The sequence below is a fragment of the Columba livia genome, chromosome 20 (assembly GCF_036013475.1).
Source record: "Columba livia isolate bColLiv1 breed racing homer chromosome 20, bColLiv1.pat.W.v2, whole genome shotgun sequence".
Taxonomy (NCBI): Eukaryota; Metazoa; Chordata; class Aves; order Columbiformes; family Columbidae; genus Columba; species Columba livia.
In genome coordinates this window covers 5887743-5905460 of record NC_088621.1, presented here as the reverse complement: position 1 = coordinate 5905460, position 17718 = coordinate 5887743, and the positions used below count along the sequence as shown (strand labels likewise).

Below are 17718 nucleotides of genomic sequence, written 5' to 3'. Positions count from 1 at the left end.
TTTTGTTTTCTATCCCTAGGTGAAAATCTTATGTGTCCAATCCACTTGTTGTATACAGCAAGTTAGATTTACATGTTTCGTGATAAACAGCCAGTGCTTGTCCCCACTCCCCATTCTCTCATGCTTTGTACTGGTTAAGACGCCACCTCTGCAAATGTCATGCTCAGACTGGCAACCTGCCTCCTGCCCTCGTGCCTCCTGCAAACGGCTCATTTGCTGACTTTTCCACCTGTCCCAACATATGGTTGCTCCCATTTATCATAATTCAGGTCTGTGTACTCATGTCACGGGCTGATAAAAATAATACTTAATGCATAAACGTCATTTGAGCAGATTATTCTATAGCTCTGTTATCAAGTAAATACTAATTTTTGACCAAGCAAGCTGTGAATTCGGTTTGTAAGTGGTAGGTTATTAGTGAAACTAATTTTAGCAAAGCATTTCTTATCAGTGCAGGTTTAAAAAAAAAAAGTAAATGGTAACAATGAGCAACTGTGTGATGCTCTTAATGAGGCACCAAGATGGTTAACTCATTAAACACTCAAACAATTTCAAAACAGCATTCGTGAAAGATGGAGAGAGAAGACCGAGACACTGCGGTAATCTCCTGGAAATCCCTGAGAGATGGGGGAAGCTAATTCAAGGTCCTAGCGGGGCTCAGAAAGGCAGTAAGAAGGCAGTCAAGGAGGATGGTGTCTTGAATGAGATGGGAAGAGGAGCTTGATGGTTCAGTGAGCTAACAGAAAAGAAACTCACAGTGGTGAACAGTCTTCCTCTAAATTAGGAGGTGTGAGGGCAGCTAATAGGGCTAATGAGCAAACGTTATTATGAGGAAGCATGCCCTAACAAAGCTGTTGTTTGTCTTGCGTCTCCTTCCCTTTTTGGCACTCTTCTCCAGGCGCAGTAGCCTCAGGGGTCATCAGCCCTGGTGTTCCAGGGGCCAGTGGCCTCTCGGGAGGGGGACGAGGACTTGTTGCTGTGGCTTCTTCTCGTGTGGGAGCAAAATCAGCTGCCTGTGGGAGCTCAGTTCACTTTGATCCCTCAACTCAAGTGTGTTGGTGCTACTGCATTCCAGCCCCCAAATTCCTGAGCAGTCACGAAAAGGGGAAGCCGGACAGTCATCAAGAGCTTTATTTATACAGAGCCAAAAGCTCAATTATTCTAAGAGATGTTCCTTTTGCTTTTTCTAGTCCCTTATTTTTTGCACTCTTAGGAAAATAAAGGGAAATTCTATATTCAAGCATAAACCACGGTTTTCCTATATAGCCAAAGCCTACCCTGTGACAGAAAATCCACAAAGCATGTGTAATAAATCTTGTATGTAGACAATGATCTCTGATACTCCAGCCAGCAAGATTATGCCATTAATATTGCATATGTAGTGAGAACCTGAGTTCAGATGCTTTTTTTTAATGAAGATGGAAAGTATAAAAGTCCAGGCTTGCATTATGAATACTGTCTTCAGCAGTGTATGGGAGGAAAACTTTTGACATCACTGGTATTTCCTTTGGAATTAAATCATGCCTGTAAATTTCTACAAAACTCATGGTAATGTGTAGAACATGTTAACGAACAGGTGGTGAAATGAATGTCACTCTTCTGTTTCAAATCAGTGAAGAGAGTAATGGCTTTCACAGCTTCATACTGGAAAACAAAGAAAAACGAAGTTCAGCAGAGCACGATAGAGCGCTGGTACCGCATTGCCCACACACCATGGCAAGCAGCTCCCAGCCTCATCCAATATTTATGGGATTTCTTCTGGCTTTTCCTTAAAGAAACCGAAGAAAGAAGATAAAACAATCCCCCTCCCCATAACCAAGCAGAGCACGATGATTGCCACGTGGGTGGATGTGTTTGCGGGTCCAGGACGGACTGTTTGATGCTGCACTACTGCCCTTGCAGAAGCTCCTGCTCCCTTTGCTCTCGCCGATGCTCCGGGCACACCACACAGTCAGCATCTAGGGCAGGTACTTTTTGGCTCCCAAAAGTCATCTGCTGGGCACCTGCCATGTAGATTTCAGTCTCCCAAAACTCAGCTGTGTAGTTAAAACAGTTGTTTTCTGTGGCTCCCACTGGCCACTATGAGCATCGTGTCCAAGAATAACGAAGACCGCTGCTATCAGTAATGCCTGTAACGTTAGTCATGCCAGTAAGTCAACATCTATTCAAGAAGTTGCTTGAAAATTCCTGGAGTCTATGGTGTGGTTGACTTCTCAAAACCGACATGTTAATACTAGTCAGGTTATTGTCAGTGTTTACCAAGCCTTGGAGCACAACAAAAAGGTAGCTCTTTCTGTTGGTAACGTTTTTGGCTGGGTGTTTGTCACTTCAGTGTAACTGGGGAGCTCCTCACCATTCATGTGCAGAGGAGTGGCAGGTTTTACACAGGGCTCTGCTTTGTTGTTACTCTGCTCAAATTCTGCCACATCTGTACCAACAACCCAGCCATCAAAGCATTGCTTATGGAAATTATTGTTTTCTAGATGGTGCTGACTACATCCTCTGAATGGGTACCAAAATAAATAAGGGAATAATTAGGCTGTAGCAAAACATTGTGGAGAGAGCCAGGAAACTGCCATCCTGGAATTTCACTGGGGAATTCTGCTTGCCCCTACCAGTTCTCTCCCACTGGCCGAGCTTATTTCCTCTGCTCTAAAACTGGTACTGTACAGAATGAAGGAAAAATCCCTCTTGGAGCAGCTGCTGAATTTTACCTGCATTTCTTGTTGTCTTAGTGCAGCTGTAGACAGCACAGAGACATTTCAGCATCATAAGTCTCGGTAGCATTGCTTGGTAGCACAGCTGCCAGTTAGCAAAGCTTCATCTAATTCGTGGCAGCATATTAGGTTCCCACGGAGCATCTGCTGCATGTTCCAGCCATCAACAGTGTAATTCTTGCTTTTCAGCCATTTGGGTCTTCTGGCAATCTGGAAACAGGATCAGATATCTACCAAATGAGTTGCGGTGATGCTGACTGAGATGTAAAGCTGATGGCCACTGCATGGGCAGAGGTAGAAACATTTGTGAGCTCCTTTCCTTGCACTTGGAGCAGCCCTACCATAGACTTACTCCTCTGTGTAGAGGTCCTTAGATAATTAAACCCTGACATACACCGTTCCAGGCTGCAGTAATGTCTGTGTTGTTGGAATGGCTGTTGTGTTTCCATGTGCTTCTTTCTCTTGAAGATGGGAAAGATCTTTGGAAAAATGTTACCTATCAGGGGACAGTCCTGGTGGTCACTAGTTGTTTGTTTATGGACATTTCCCTTCTGTGCTTTAGTAGTTGAGTAGGATTAAGGTTCTTCTAAAGTAACATCTGAGCCTTTTGTCAACCTTTTCATTTCCTGGCAATTACAGAGAACTGCAACTCCAGCTGAATGCTGAGTTCTGTCTTATTTTATCCTGGTTTGTGCACTCCTTTGTGTTTTATTTCCCAGTGTTTGACATGTTGCAATGTTCCAGAGTGAATTAGTGGGCTGTCTTTTTTTAGGAAAACAGAGTTCTTGGGGCAGGCGGTAGCGTTTGTGTGTTCTGTTACCGTGGGTGGCCTTCGGTTTGCAGGGGTCCTTGAAGCGGGAAGGGAACGTCACTATGGACGCAGGTTTCACTGCCGCGGGGGTTGTGAACACTTGGTTGACTGTGCAGCTTTCGTGTTGTTTAGGTTTGCAGTTCCTAGGGACAAATTAAACCTCCGCAGTTTAAAACAGAAATTTAGTATTTTTGCCCCAGAAAGGATGTGTTAACTTCCGAGTGGGACCGATAGCTCGAAAATTAATGTGCAGAAAGAGTCATTGTTTCTTTTATGTATGATATCTGAAGTATGTGTTACGATTGAATGATACATTATTTCTGTTTATGGAACAATTCCATGTATTGATTAAGATCTAGTTGCCAGCCTAAGTGCAATTTACAGCATTTTGCACATCAGTGACACCAAGAATTGTGTCACTGATTCATCATGTAATGAATCTGTAGATTTTCACTTAAACATTCAAATGCGCTGAGGCTGCAGGGCAGAGTTCACCAGGCAGCTCCCCATTGTGAATCTGAAAGGCATGTGTCCACTGCCGCGACAGCGCTGGCTTTGACGAGCCCAATTCAGCCGCGTTTTGAAAGGATTAAAGATGCCACTAAAGCTACAGAGGCTGGAACAGCACCAGACTACAAAGGCTTCCCAATTCAAGTACATCAACCCAAAAGGCTTAACCCAGCTTTAAAAAAGAATTCAACAGAACAGTGTGTTAGGATATGATACCAAATAAGCTTTAGGACTCGCGCCAGCCCCCTTCCCTTGGGAACGTGGAGTTTTACAGTGGCAAAGCTTCCTGAGGCGAAAGAAATGACCTGGCTGTGTAGCTGAGAGGTGGTTTATTTCCAGAAGCTGATAAAATCGAGCGGTCTAAAACTATCAGTGATGGACCCGATTTTTAAGACATGAAAGAAACACAGTCCAGGAACCACAGTGTGAATGGAGAAATGCAGAGGAAGCAGTTTGTGTTCAGTTTGTGTTCTGTTGACCAGTAAGTGATGACACATGGTGTGTGCTCTAGATACTGATTGCTCACATGAATTCAGTTTTCTTTGTAAACTCCCAAAAGCAAGTTTATAGCGGTGTATTTCTGGAATACTTCTGCTTGGGAGGTCTTAGAAGACTCCAAACCTATGCATTTTGCACTGGACTGTTAGGATTTTAGGTAAGTGTATACATATGTATGTTATTTAGCTTGCAAAAGAAAATAAACAAAGTGATTGTGGCTCAGGTGCCATTGTTTTCCCAAGTAAGTTACTGAAAGCTAATATTTGATTTTTAAGTTACTGATATTTGCTTGCTGTGTGATGATTTAGCCTTGTAATGCTGCAAATTCAGTTGAGAACTGGCATATGTTAAATAAGTGGCTCTAGTGTCCTTGTCTTTTCCTTTGTCCTTTTAGATTTGTAGCTGCAAATCAGCAGAGAGATTTAGAGTGAAATTGAAGAAAAGCCATCTGTGATCTTGCTGCTGGTTTTATTTAAATAATGTATGAGAAATAATTTGAGCTTCTGTTTGCTTTTCGCAATGCACAAAAAACAAAGTCAGTGTATTATGGTTTACGTGGAATAGAGACAGCCTGGTACAGCAAACTTGATCATAGACTCTTACATAGCCAACTGGAACATAACATTTGTCTTATCTTTGCTGTAAGCTGTGAACTTGAAGAAATGCCCCTAATGACTCTCCTGAACTTTATTTGTCCTTTCTCACCGGAGTCATATGGTGCTGGACCGCGTGTGTGGTTTTTGCACGTGCTTGTAAGTTAGAGGAAAGATCAAAACTTACAAAGACACGGTCAAAAATTAATCAATGGTGGGAAATTCTAATACGTATTTTATGCTTTGTTTCACTTCAGTTGATGATTTGTTTCCTGTATAATTTCTAACGTGTATCTTTCCCGCTTGCAGTTACTATGTGGGCGAGCTGCTGTAACTGGCTGTGTCTGGATGGCTCACCCGAAGAGATGGAGCCGCAGCCGTCGTCGGGAGCCCGACCCCAAGCCTATTCCAACCCCGGGTACAGCTCCTTCCCGTCCCCCACGGCGGCTGAGCAGAGCTGCAAAGCCTGCGGGCTGCCCTTCGACAGCTCCACCGCCAAGGTGAGTCGCAAGCGTCTGCCTCCCATTCAGTCCCAAAGAGCCAATTCAAAGAGAAATGGGCGTACGTTAGAGGCGGATTTACCATATGGGGAAAGACAGCTTGCCTGTGCGTCTGTCTCTTCCATCGTTCTTTCGCAATTAGCAGATATAGTTAAAGATGACTAGGAATGTGGTAGTTAACCTTTGGTAGACTTGGCTTTCTCAGGCACTGAAAGAAGAAAGCCAAACTGCCTATCATCACTTAAAGGAGCATTAACTTGAACATAAAAACACTAATGCCCTAAAAAAATGTGGCAAGAAGTTTAGTCATCTGTTGGTGCTTTCAATGAAGGGACATATCTATTTTCCAAACTATTGTTGCTCAAGCTGAACAGCTGTAAAGTTTATTGAGAGTGTGTGTAAAGTTGCTGAAGAAATGAAACCAGCTAGGGATGGATTATACAGTAGCAGTGCTAGAACGATGGTCCCATTTTTCCTGGTATCTAATGAAATATATGTTCTAATATAAACTGTTTTCAAAGCAGTGCCTTGGATAAGAGTCGTCAGCACCGCTCCACATATGTGAAAACATGCTGATTGATTGGGCGTAGGTAAAGCTTTGGTGATGAAATTGTAGAGGATCTGCTGAGGCGATTTCAGATGTTTCTGCCCCCAGCAGAGTTCCCTGGTTTTCTGCAGGACTTGGCTGTCGGTGTAGCGGGGGCAGCTGAGCACAATGTGTGCCTGTCTCTGCCATTCAGTGCAGACTATCAATGAGTTTGAGGTTAATATTGTTTTGTGAAAGGAGGCTCCTAAACCTTCCTTCTGCCACCACAGGACTGAGCAGAAGCCTCTGGGGCTGCCTTGAGCGAGGTGACTCCACAGCTTGGGCAGCTGCGGGGAGGTCTGACAGATCATCCATTGGTCCTGGCTCTCCAGAAGGGAATTTGGGTTAAAGAACCGAGTACAGAACTTTTAAAACACTGACATGTTTGTAAGCCATATTAATTCCTTAATTCTGTTGACACGGACCAGGAAGTGTATGAAATCTCACTTTGCTGCAACGAGAGCACCAAAAACTCTGCATTTTGTCCCAAGAGAGGCAGTACCTTTGAGCTCTAGTCTCCAGTTAATGTTTGTACTGGAGTACGATACATGAAAATGAATTCCTTCCGCACTGGTGACCATAAGAATAACCTAGATTGCTTTTAAAAAAACCCAACTAACCAAACAACAACAAGAAAGAACCCAAAAAGCAGAATGTTGGTATCTTAAGTACTTGATCTTTTATCATAATTGTAATTTATTTTTCATATACCATGGCACCTACTAAAAGGATTAGGGTAGGGAAGGTTTGAATGGAGCATATATTTATAAGATGTTTTTAACTGTCAAAGCATGTAAAATTTAATGATGGTAGCAAAACTCTGAGATTTTTGTTTTCCTTCTCTGAGATGACTTTTTGATCTTGTTTTTTTTGCAGCAAACGGATTCCACAGAATTTTTAAATTTTAACCAAGCATTCTTCATTCCCCTCTCCGCTGCCAGAAAGCGATGGCAGCGTTCTTGGTAGAGATGGGTTGTTCTTCCTTCCCCATTTTCTGATTTCAGTGCCTTAAACTGGCTGACATTTTCAGGAAGATGCTTTTCTTTTCATCCTTACAGACAAAAGCTCCTGGCAAACTAGAGTGTAAGATTAAAAAACCAAGACAAAACAAAACCAAACACCCTGAACAACAGTAGCTGTGGTGAAAGCTTGAATGTTGGCATTTCTTTGTTTTCTCCTGCGCATGGAGAGCCAAGTGTATCAAAGCCCCGTGCTGGTATCTGTGGGAGATGAGCTGTTAGAGCAAACAACCAGAACAGCTTCTGGACAGACTTGGGGTTTCACTTCTGTTTGACCATCCTGCAATGGTGCTGCCAGTCAGTAAGCATCATTCACAAGCAGTTTGACCTTTTAGTAACAGGTTTTAATTTACAACAACATTTGAAACTAATCCTCCTGCAGAGATCGGTGTCTTCAGTCATTGCCCTTTCAGTCGGAGTTCAGCAAATATATTGAAGCTGTAAAAGCTGCTTAAATACTGAGACGCAGCAAACGGCTTCTGTGCATGTTTAAATACTTGATGCTCAGATACAGGCTGGGGAATTTTTTTGCTCTGAAGATGAATCCTTGTGGTGAACTGATAAGCCAGAGACATGCTTGGTTTTGACTTCTCAAATGTATCATTTGATAACTAAGGCAGACTCGTGTTATTACTGTTAATTGCTTGCAAAACCCATGCTGGATAACGCAGCCCTTGTCCAGTGCTTGTTTATGTGATATCGAAATGTGTAAATACTCAAGTAGGGGCTTTCTGGCTGGAAGGTCCTTGGCCGTGGAGTCGTTCCCCTGGGCGCCAGTTGGCACTTTGCAGAGACTAAAGCCCAGCTGTTTGGGGTTTATTTTGTTTTAATTTTCCACAGCTCTTCTGGTTGTTCCCCAGTCGGAGATGGGTGATTGAGAGAGAGAAAGTCCTGTAAACAGGGTTATTTTCCATTCCTTTGCCTTTTTGGAGTGTTTGTTCCTGTCTCTGCCCTGAAAATTTCCCGAGAAAGTGGCTTCTGCCTGCAATCGTAGGGTCAAAGAAAGTAAGTCAGTGACATGCTAATGGTTTTTATAATAACCAAGTGAAGGAGAACTTATCAAAACTGGATGGTGTGCGGAAATTGCCCTTCCTGTCTTGCTTTGTGACTGATGAAAGTCACTTGGACTTGGCAGAGCCCCAAACGGCAATTTTGAGATGAGGTTTCAAATTTGCATGACCAGAGATTCTCTCTGTGGTAGAAACTTCCATGCCTTAAAATGCTTAGGCAGGAAATTGGGTTTTTTTTTCCACTAACTCTCATTATAAGCGTATTCCCGGGTCTAATTGAGAAGTCTGTCAGTTGTAACTGTGAGGGGGTGGGGGGGCAGTGGGGCTGCCAGGCTGTACAGGGGATCAGAAGGAGCTTAGGTAAGCAAGTAGTATATTTATACCTTTTAAAACGTGAGAAAGCTCTGCTTTCTTTGAGCTGTGAAGTTAAAAATGTTCTCTGTTCACTAGAAGCAATTCATGAAGCTTTCTGTTTGGTTCCGTTTTTGTATTCATTTCTTCTCCCATTCTATGCACTGTTCCTGGCGTAGCTCTGCATGGGTCAGGACGTCAGGATTTCATAGAAACGTGTCTTCTCTGAAAGTGTGAATTGGCGTTGTTTTAACCAGCACTCAAACCAGTTCTTTCTCCCCTCAGGACTCTATAAAAGGTGCATAATGTGGCTGTTGTGCTGCTATTCCTATTGGAAAATGTAGAATTTGACTTTCCAAAGTGTTGAACAGTCAAGTTTCTGCAGAAGTCAACATGGACTGTGAGTGCTTGGAACTTCTGAAAATGGAGCCCTGAGTGATGAGACTGCAACAGTAAAAAATACAAAAAGTGAAAAACAGCGGTCAATCTGTAAAGTTTATAAGCATCTGGGGCCTAATATTTCCAAAACTTCCAACACTTTCTGTCTAGCATCTGACTGGCACATAGCATGCATGTTATTTTCCAAATAAGCTGGCTATTTTTGACACATAAATAAATGTTGAATTCTTTGATGTCTGTCAGACACGGTAAGCCTTGCTGTTTCCTTTTCCTCTTATGGTGAAAAATAGATTTGTTTAGTGATTGTAACAAACTGAAGCAGAAAAAAAAAGCAGGGGGGAGTTGCTTGTAGCAAGTATCACATTTATGCAATAGAGAAATGTTTTTAAGTAGTTCCCTCCAATGCTCGAGCTTTCATTCAGTTGTTTTATAAAGCAATGCACAGCTTGCTGTAATTTACTTCAAAGTCTGCTGCCTCTTAGATATCTCCTGATTTAATCTGTGGTTTAAACTGGATGAACAGGTCTGGAATAAGGTGCAGAAAACTCCTGTCATTTGAGAGACTTGTTTAGGAATCCAGGATTTCACTCTGGGTGAATGGAGAGCTTTTCTAAGAACTGTAAGGCATCTAGTGACCTGCCCATGGGCTCAATCCTTTTCCTCATCCAGGAGCATGAGTAACACACTTGTTACCTTTTCATCAATCAGAAGGCTTTGATTATGCTTTAACAGAGGCTATTATTATAATGATTATAATACTTACTTTGGCTTCCAGGTGGTAGAGAGATGTCACAGGGTGTGTGGATCGGTTTGATCCTGTTCCCTTCTCTTCCCCAGCACATCTGCCTGGACTGTAAGAAGAACTTTTGCACGTCCTGCTCCAGCCAGCCCGAAGGCGGTCCCCTGCTCTGCCACCTGTGCCAGCGGTTCCGAGCCACGGCTTTTCAGCGGGAGGAGCTGATCAAGATGAAGGTGAAGGATCTGCGAGACTATTTGGCACTCCGTGAGATTTCCACAGAGTTGTGTCGTGAAAAGGAGGACCTGGTATTTCTGATTCTTGGTCAGCAGCCTATAATTACCGAGGAAGATCAGATAAGAACAAATCCATTTAATACTAGTGCCTCTGGACAGCAAGACTTTGTGATTCTTCCACCAACCAGCATAGCATCTTCTACCTCACCTGATGCATCTCCAGTGTCTGCAGATCCCATCTCAAGTTCACTAGCTCAGGAACATCAGCAGGTATGGTCTCCAGCCAGAAGCATCCTCTACAAACTCATTCGTCTCCATTTTTGGATTAAATACTAAGATGTTGTGTGACGTTTTCCAAGTAGATAATGTGCCAAAAATGTTAAAGATGCCCACTTAAAAAGAAAGGAGGGCTTCTTGATGACAAAATAATGACAGATGACAAAACACTTCAGTTGCATTTTATACACGCACTTCTCAGGCTTGTGTTTAATTTTGGAATGAGGACCTCACGCTCTCTTACAGAATAATTAGGAAAGTAAAATGAGTTATTTTACGCTGACTTGTGTGTAGAACTCTGACTTGCTGTCTGTCACCAACTCTGGTGTGCCATTCCCTTTCTACACTAGTGGAATTTAATTTGGTGGGCAGTGCTGAATATATTGAACGTTGGCTCTGAGAAGAATATCACTATTCTGAGAATGTTTGCTCTGGTGATCTGGTCACTCGCCATTGCCACTAGATGCTCCTGTGCCCGGTTCCTCTGGTACTCGATGGCCGTGCTGGTGCAGATCCATCTTGTGTGGGTGAGGTTTTTGGTGTCTTCTGCGCTCTAATAGAAGACAAAACCCGAGTCGCTTGTTAAATCTTTTCTTGTGACAAACCCTGCAGTTCTGACAAACCTTGTCAGGGGCATTTCAGCTTAATTATTTTTTATTGACTTTGCTTTGTTTGCCTTTCTGCTATCTGATACGGGAAGTTTACTCAGTGTTCGACATCTGCTGCTAGTCCTGTTACTGGGCTGGACCAGAGCTGTCCAAGTGTACGTACCTTCTGCTTCCTCAGCAGATATATCCAGTACAAAAGAAGAGTTTTCCTGCGACAGTATTTTCTTACAAATTGTTAAAAGGTCTTTTTGTTTTCTGGATATTGCGATTCTGATTTTTACCAGCAAATTCAGCTCTGCTGTCTTCCCTTGCTGCCCCATGATCCATTTCAGCTTCTTGTCTCTACTTGCATGACAACCTGCTACAGTTCAGGCTCTTTCATCATTATTGTTATTCTCTTGTTTTGTAAATATTGACAAGTCACCACTTAGGTCAACATGATGGTGACAGTGCAGCCTCCTGTGTCAGGAGGGAAACCACAGAGGGATGAGCTGCTGAGGACAGGTCGGCGGGAATTACACTGCACTTCCTCTCATTGTATTAAGTGCTCAGAGCAACTGCCCCTTCTCATTCTGCAGCTTCCTTGCTGCTGGTCCTACACTCAGTATCTCCTGTCTGGCCAGTCCGGAACCCACCTCAGGAGGGGTTTCTATGTGGTTAGTTCGAAGGTGACGTGTAAACTTGGAGCTGTGTTACAGAGGAGTCTTGTGCAGAGCCCTGCACTGATGCTTGATGTGACAATGCACCATGTCACACCACAATACTTTGAAGGATCGCATATATATATATGTGTATATATATATATATACACACACACACAAATATATATATATATATATATATAAATTTGGTCTCCTGGTCCAGCTTCACCAGAACATCAAGTGGGATCTTGCTGTACAAGTCCTCTTTCGGGGTTTAAGTAAAACAGGGCATTAAAGGGTCAGATGCTACACTTTGGGTTAAAAAAGTTTTACTTGTTTAAAGTTTATTTGCTTTTTTAAGGGCTGCACATGAAAAACGTTCTGTGAGTGTGCCTCGCTTCTACCTCACGCTGCCGTGGTCCTCCCAGCGGGCAGGGTTTGCAGTTAGGCTGAACTATAGAGCTTATTTCTCTTTGGACACTCAAGAGAGATGCTGTTGGTGAAAGCTTTGTTTCCTCTTCTAGGCAAATGGTTATGTGCCGCCAAGCCAAGTTGATATGACAGGAGTTGAGAATGCAGCAGAAGCACCAACAGAGGAGGAGACGCAGGTTTGTGTGTCCTGGGTTTTCTGGGCTGTATTTGCCACCACAGAACCATTACTGCAGACGGGTGGCTAAACAGTAATTCAGACTGACCACCAGCAGACCCAATCAGCCCCTTTCTTTAGCATCAGCTTGTCCTCTACATGTAGAAAGGACTGGTGTCATTTGGACACTATAATAATAGAAATTATTGATTTCCCTCCTAGGACTTGTGTTTCTGATAGATGGAGGAATTCACAGAGTAAAGTTACATGTACATCCAAATATGCTAAAAGTTGATTTAAATTGTAATGCTAGATGTTGAGGGCAAGAATCATTCCACCTTTGCTTCCTTTCAGTCTACCGACTCGGAAGATAACCTGGTGCAGGGGCGGAAGGCTTCTCTCTCAGACCTAACAAGCATTGGAGACATCAACGCGCTCTCGGTGCGACAGCTGAAGGAAATTCTTGCTCGCAACTTTGTCAACTACAAAGGCTGCTGTGAGAAGTGGGAGCTGCTAGAGAGGGTGACTCGTCTTTATAAAGAGAAAGACCTTCAACATCTAGGTAAGAAACTTAGCGAACATGTACCTGTTTTCCTTTTTTACAGAAAGGAAATAGAACTTACCTTACATTTCTGTTTCATGCAAGTGAGGAGAAAGGAGGGAGTGTTACGCAGGTTGAAGTACTACACTCTCTTCACCGCTAATCACGCTTGTTTAAGAGGAGAGCGTTATCGTAGCTCTGGAGTGACTTTCCCATAGCGGCAACAACCGAGAACTGTGCGCTGTTTGCCTCGGGGCTCTGTACCGCTGTGGCAGGGCGTGCTGGTCCCTGCATTAAACAGCTGATGTGCCACTGCAGACAGGGGACCAGGTGCTGGGTGAGCTCTTACCTGTTGGAGAGTTGGGCGGGGAATAACCTAATGAAATTTAACAAGGGAAAGTGTAGAGTCCTGCATCTGGGCAGGAACAACCCCAGGTTCCAGTATAGGTTGGGAAATTACATATTAGAGAGCAGTGTAGGGGAAAGGGACCTGGGGGTCCTGGTGGACAACAGGATGACCATGAGCCAGCACTGGGCCCTTGTGGCCAGGAAGGCCAATGGCATCCTGGGGTGTATTAGAAGGGGGGTGGCTAGTAGATCGAGAGAGGTTCTCCTTCCCCTCTACTCCGCCCTGGTGAGACCACATCTGGAATATTGTGTCCAGTTCTGGGCCCCTCAGTTCCAGAAGGACAGGGAACTGCTGGAGAGGGTCCAGTGTAGGGCAACGAAGATGATTAAGGGAGTGGAGCACCTCACTTATGAAGAAAGGCTGAGGGAGCTGGGTCTCTTTAGTTTGGAGAAGAGGAGACTAAGGGGGGACCTCATTAATGTTTATAAATATATAAAGGGTGAGTGCCATGAGGATGGAGCCAGGCTCTTCTCAGTGGCAAACAATGATAGGACAAGGGGTAATGGGATCAAACTGGAACACAAGAGGTTCTGCTTAAATTTGAGAAAAAACTTCTTCTCAGTGAGGGTGACAGACACTGGAACAGGCTGCCCAGGGAGGTTGTGGAGTCTCCTTCCCTGGAGACATTCAAAACCCACCTGGACATGTTCCTGTGCGACCTCACCTGGGCGTTCCTGCTCCAGCAGGGGATTGGACTAGATGATCTTTTGAGGTCCCTTCCAATCCCAAACATACTGTGATACTGTGACTCAGAACTGGCAAAGCGAGTGCGGAAATGCCACCAAGAAGCAGGTGGGCAGTTCAGAGCAGGTGTGTGCTCAGTGACGGTGGCTCCTGCTGCTCAACAGGTTATCTGTGTTTGACTCTCCTCATCACAAGTTTTCCTCCTGTTTTCTTAAACACCTCTCTCTAAGCTTTGTCCTCTACAAATGGTACAATATTGAATATAATAATTTAATATTATTCTTTCATTGTATCTTGTGCTTTTGGCAAAATTTATCCTTTTCCCTTAGTCACTCTTGCCTGTGTGTCTCAGCTTTGCTCAACCGTATTGGTGGGATTGTGAAACACCAAAGAAAGTGGTGCAAGGGGCTACTGAAGGTGTAGTTGTAGCAAGCCAAGCACTGCATAAATTCCAAAGTTGTCTTAAAAACTGAGACATCACTTTGGATAGGAGCTGATCTCTGTGAGGCGTTGGCTATTGTGTAAGCTCAGGAGGAGAAAGCTTCTTGCCAGTTGGACCTGTCCTGATCAGAGATTTATCTTGAACCTCTGCATGTGGATCAGAAAAAGCAGTTTTGGTTTAGTAATGTCCCTTCAAGGCTTTCATCTCCTGCTTATTAACACTGCTTGAGTAGTTTTTTTCCCAGTTTTTCTTATTCTCACCAAATAACTTTCTCTTTTTCTTATGTTGCAGTTTCTGACACTGATGATCAAACTGGTAAGTGATATTCTTAGTCAGATTCATTTAGATTGGAAAAGACCCTTAAGACCAAGTCCAACCATAAACCTAATACTGGCAAGCCCACCACTACCCCATATCCCTGAGAACCTCATCTCTGTGTCTGTTCAACCCCTCCAGCGATGGTGACTCCACCACTGCCCTGGGCAGCCTGTTCCAATGCCCAGCAGCCCCTTCTGCCAATAAATTGTTCCTGTTATCCAATCTAAACATCCCCTGGCACAACGTGAGGCCATTTCCTCTCGTTACTTGGGAAATGAGACCACTGTTGCTTCATTCATCTAATTGCTAAGAATCTTGGTGGTATTTCTGTTTTCATCAAACAGAAATTACTGTGTAAGAGTTAAAATTTTGTGCTCCTTGCCAGTTGATGCAGCAGATACATCCACATCAGTGTAGACACAAGGGAATTATTTTTTCAGACCGGTGTGCAAAGCTCCATTAGGGAAGCCCCTTGATAAAGTGAACTCACATGTTGCACAAAACCAACGTGCCTTTCTTTGTCTCAGTTCCAACCGTGGTCTCCTGTTTACTCAGGTGGCGCTGGGCTCCCTGGCACGGACGAGAACCTGTGCAAAATCTGCATGGACGCACCCATTGACTGTGTCCTGCTAGAATGTGGCCACATGGTGACTTGTACTAAGTGCGGGAAGCGGATGAGCGAGTGTCCCATCTGCAGGCAGTTCGTCATACGGGCTGTCCACGTCTTTAAGTCCTAAGTGTGCGTCAGGAAGACTGGTGATGCCTTAAAGCCTCATCTGCTGTTAGAGAAACAGTCAAAATCGCTACGAATCGTTAGGTCAGAGATTGGCATACGGACCCCATTGGAAGGTGGAACTGAGGGAAGGATGAAGCCTGGGGAAAACTGCTCTTACTTAAGCCGCGCCTGGCTGTGCTCTTCCCACTATAGTGCTTTACACCACAGTGCCTGGACTCCTCAGAGCTTGTTGCCAGCAGCAGCCACAGAAATTGTTATCAACCTACGTTCTAGAATAACATGAACCGCTAGCGCTGGGGATAGACGGATGCTTGGCTTTCTACCACACAGATCAGATGCAGAGCATTTGGATTTTCCCTTGAATAATAAAACAGAGGTGGACTGGGGTCTCAGAGCTACATTTGTTTTGCTGCTTAGGCTGTACACCCAGCACCAACTTTATTTTCAAAGAGTAAAATTTTACAGTGCTTGTTGGTTTGATGTTGTATTTTTTTTTTTTTTAATTAATTTAATGTTAAATTCTTATGCTTGCAGGACAGGCAGCCAGCCTCTGATTTCCATATTCAGAATAAGCGTAATTCTAGCTTAGTGCGATTATGGAAAAATGTATAATTTCATTTAAAGATAACTTTGTGTTATTGAAAAATTGAAGGGGAGTGAGACTCTGTGAACCATGCAGCCTTACCGTGAGTGGTGGTGGTTTTCTGTTTACATGTCAGTGAGATAGAGGCTTCTAGTTTGACTGTTGTTGATTCCTTTGACTTCACAGGCTTCCTTACAGGACCTGCCAGCAATTGTCTGAAAACTGAGCTGACTTCACTCAATTAAGCTACAAATCTAAGGCTTAAGTCTTTAGTGAGGAAAACACCTCGAGTAGTAAAGATTTCATAGCTACACAATCATACTTAAGTATAGCTGACTTTTAGAGGGGAGGCATAAAAGAAAAACTTGATCTCCCTTGAATCACCAAGATGAGTGATCATCATTGCAGGTGCTTCTGTTCAGTAAACAGCTTCCCCTTTCTCCTCCTCTTTGCTCAGTTGTACAGTCCTGTTATATTCAGATTGGTTATCAAAAGCAATTTATTTTGTGCTCTTTCTGCTTGTGAGGGGGGAATAGGAGACTCTGTGATCTGATACATGACAATTACGAGCCCTTACAGCTGCCCTCACAAATAGCCTTGCTAGAGAAAAGCATAACTGGTCTATTTTTCCCTTTGTGACCCGCAAGTGTTCAGCCCGTTGGGCTGGTAACACACCTACATTTCAGAATCTTGATGCCTTAAGTTTTCAGCCACTGGAAGACTGTGTATTTATTTCAAGTTGTTATGAAGTTGAGTACCTTCTCCTGCAGGATTTTTCCTGTCCAGCTTTCCCCTTTCTGGGGGGGATGATCAGCAGCCAGCAGAGGAACAGCATAAAAAACAAGCGTCCACTTCTGGAGTAGTGGAAATGCAGTTACAGAAATGATCACCAAAGCCATCTGCTTTTGCAGTGAGTAGTAATTGATGCTAACAGCAACTGAAGCTTGTGTAATCTTTAACATGGAATATTGCATGAGTAGCAACTCGCTTCTCAAGTGGCACAGAGTGGAGGTCTCTGCAAATCAGTAAAGCACTTAAACTGAAGAAATCAGTCACTCAGCAGAACCTCTGCACTATTGAGGTGGTCTCGGAACCCCACAAAAAAGCAACAGCTGCTGAGGTTTCTTGAATGAAAAATACCAAGTTTTACCTCTCTCCCTGTTCAGGTTGTTCTCTAATCTCTGGCTTAAAGTTTAACAGCTTCCAGCATGAGAACAGTACTGGTACAATTCAATGCATCATGTTTAAAAAAACCAACCTGCAGGTAAGCAGTAACTGTATTTACTCTTCAAGAGGTTCACAGGGGTCTCTTTAAGGGGTCCAGGAATACACATGCAAAGTGTTGAACAGCCTCATTTAGTAAATTCACTGTGAAAATTCATGTTGTCATAGTTTTCAATAAGCTCAGGGCTGGGGAATTTAGCAGGAAGATCATTCCCCTGTGGACAGATGTACTTTTACTTGTGGAAGGTAGGCTTATTTTCTACAGCAGATAAATCAAACCGCACAGCAATGCCTAGAATTTTCAGAATGAGAAGATATACCCACCATGACTCCAAAATGTGCTTTCTGAAGGGAGGACTCTCTTTTTTCCCCCCTGACTACAGAGTTTCCCTTGCAATGAGGGATTCTTTCCTTATGGGTGTGATTGAGTTGTTTTTAAAGGGAATATCAAAATCTGGAGGTAAACCGATTAATGATCTAAAGGAATATAATGATCTGAGCTAATAAAGTAAATGGAAATATTTATGTGCTTTATGTATACTGTACATAGTTTAAATATTTTAAAAGTTAATATTCTACTTGAAAGGGCATGTTATTCTCTATTAAATCCTCTTGGTACTATGATGGTTAAACTTACTAGTTTTGGTACAGAAATTTGGTTTATAATTTTATAATAAAGTTGAAATGTGATTTAGTTAACCTTG

The 17718-nt window shown here is 43.3% G+C and overlaps 1 protein-coding gene across 12 annotated transcripts in view; it reads left to right on the top strand.

Annotated features, from left to right (window-relative positions):
- Positions 1–17713, top strand: part of RFFL (ring finger and FYVE like domain containing E3 ubiquitin protein ligase) — a 29853-nt gene extending 12140 nt beyond the window's left edge. For 9 of the 12 annotated variants that reach the window (XM_065036472.1, XM_065036474.1, XM_065036475.1 and 6 more), the window contains 6 exons: positions 5439–5629; positions 9832–10236; positions 12016–12099; positions 12432–12639; positions 14445–14468; positions 15027–17713. In XM_065036472.1, coding sequence (XP_064892544.1) covers positions 5444–5629; positions 9832–10236; positions 12016–12099; positions 12432–12639; positions 14445–14468; positions 15027–15208 — 1089 coding nt within the window. In that variant the 5' untranslated portion in view covers positions 5439–5443 and the 3' untranslated portion in view covers positions 15209–17713. Of the gene's footprint in view, positions 1–1613; positions 1968–5437; positions 5630–8880; positions 9243–9769; positions 10237–12015; positions 12100–12431; positions 12640–14444; positions 14469–15026 lie in introns of those variants that run through there. The other 3 variants (XM_065036471.1, XM_065036470.1, XM_065036479.1) reach the window with 3 other exon arrangements.
- Positions 17714–17718: the final 5 nt, after the last annotated feature.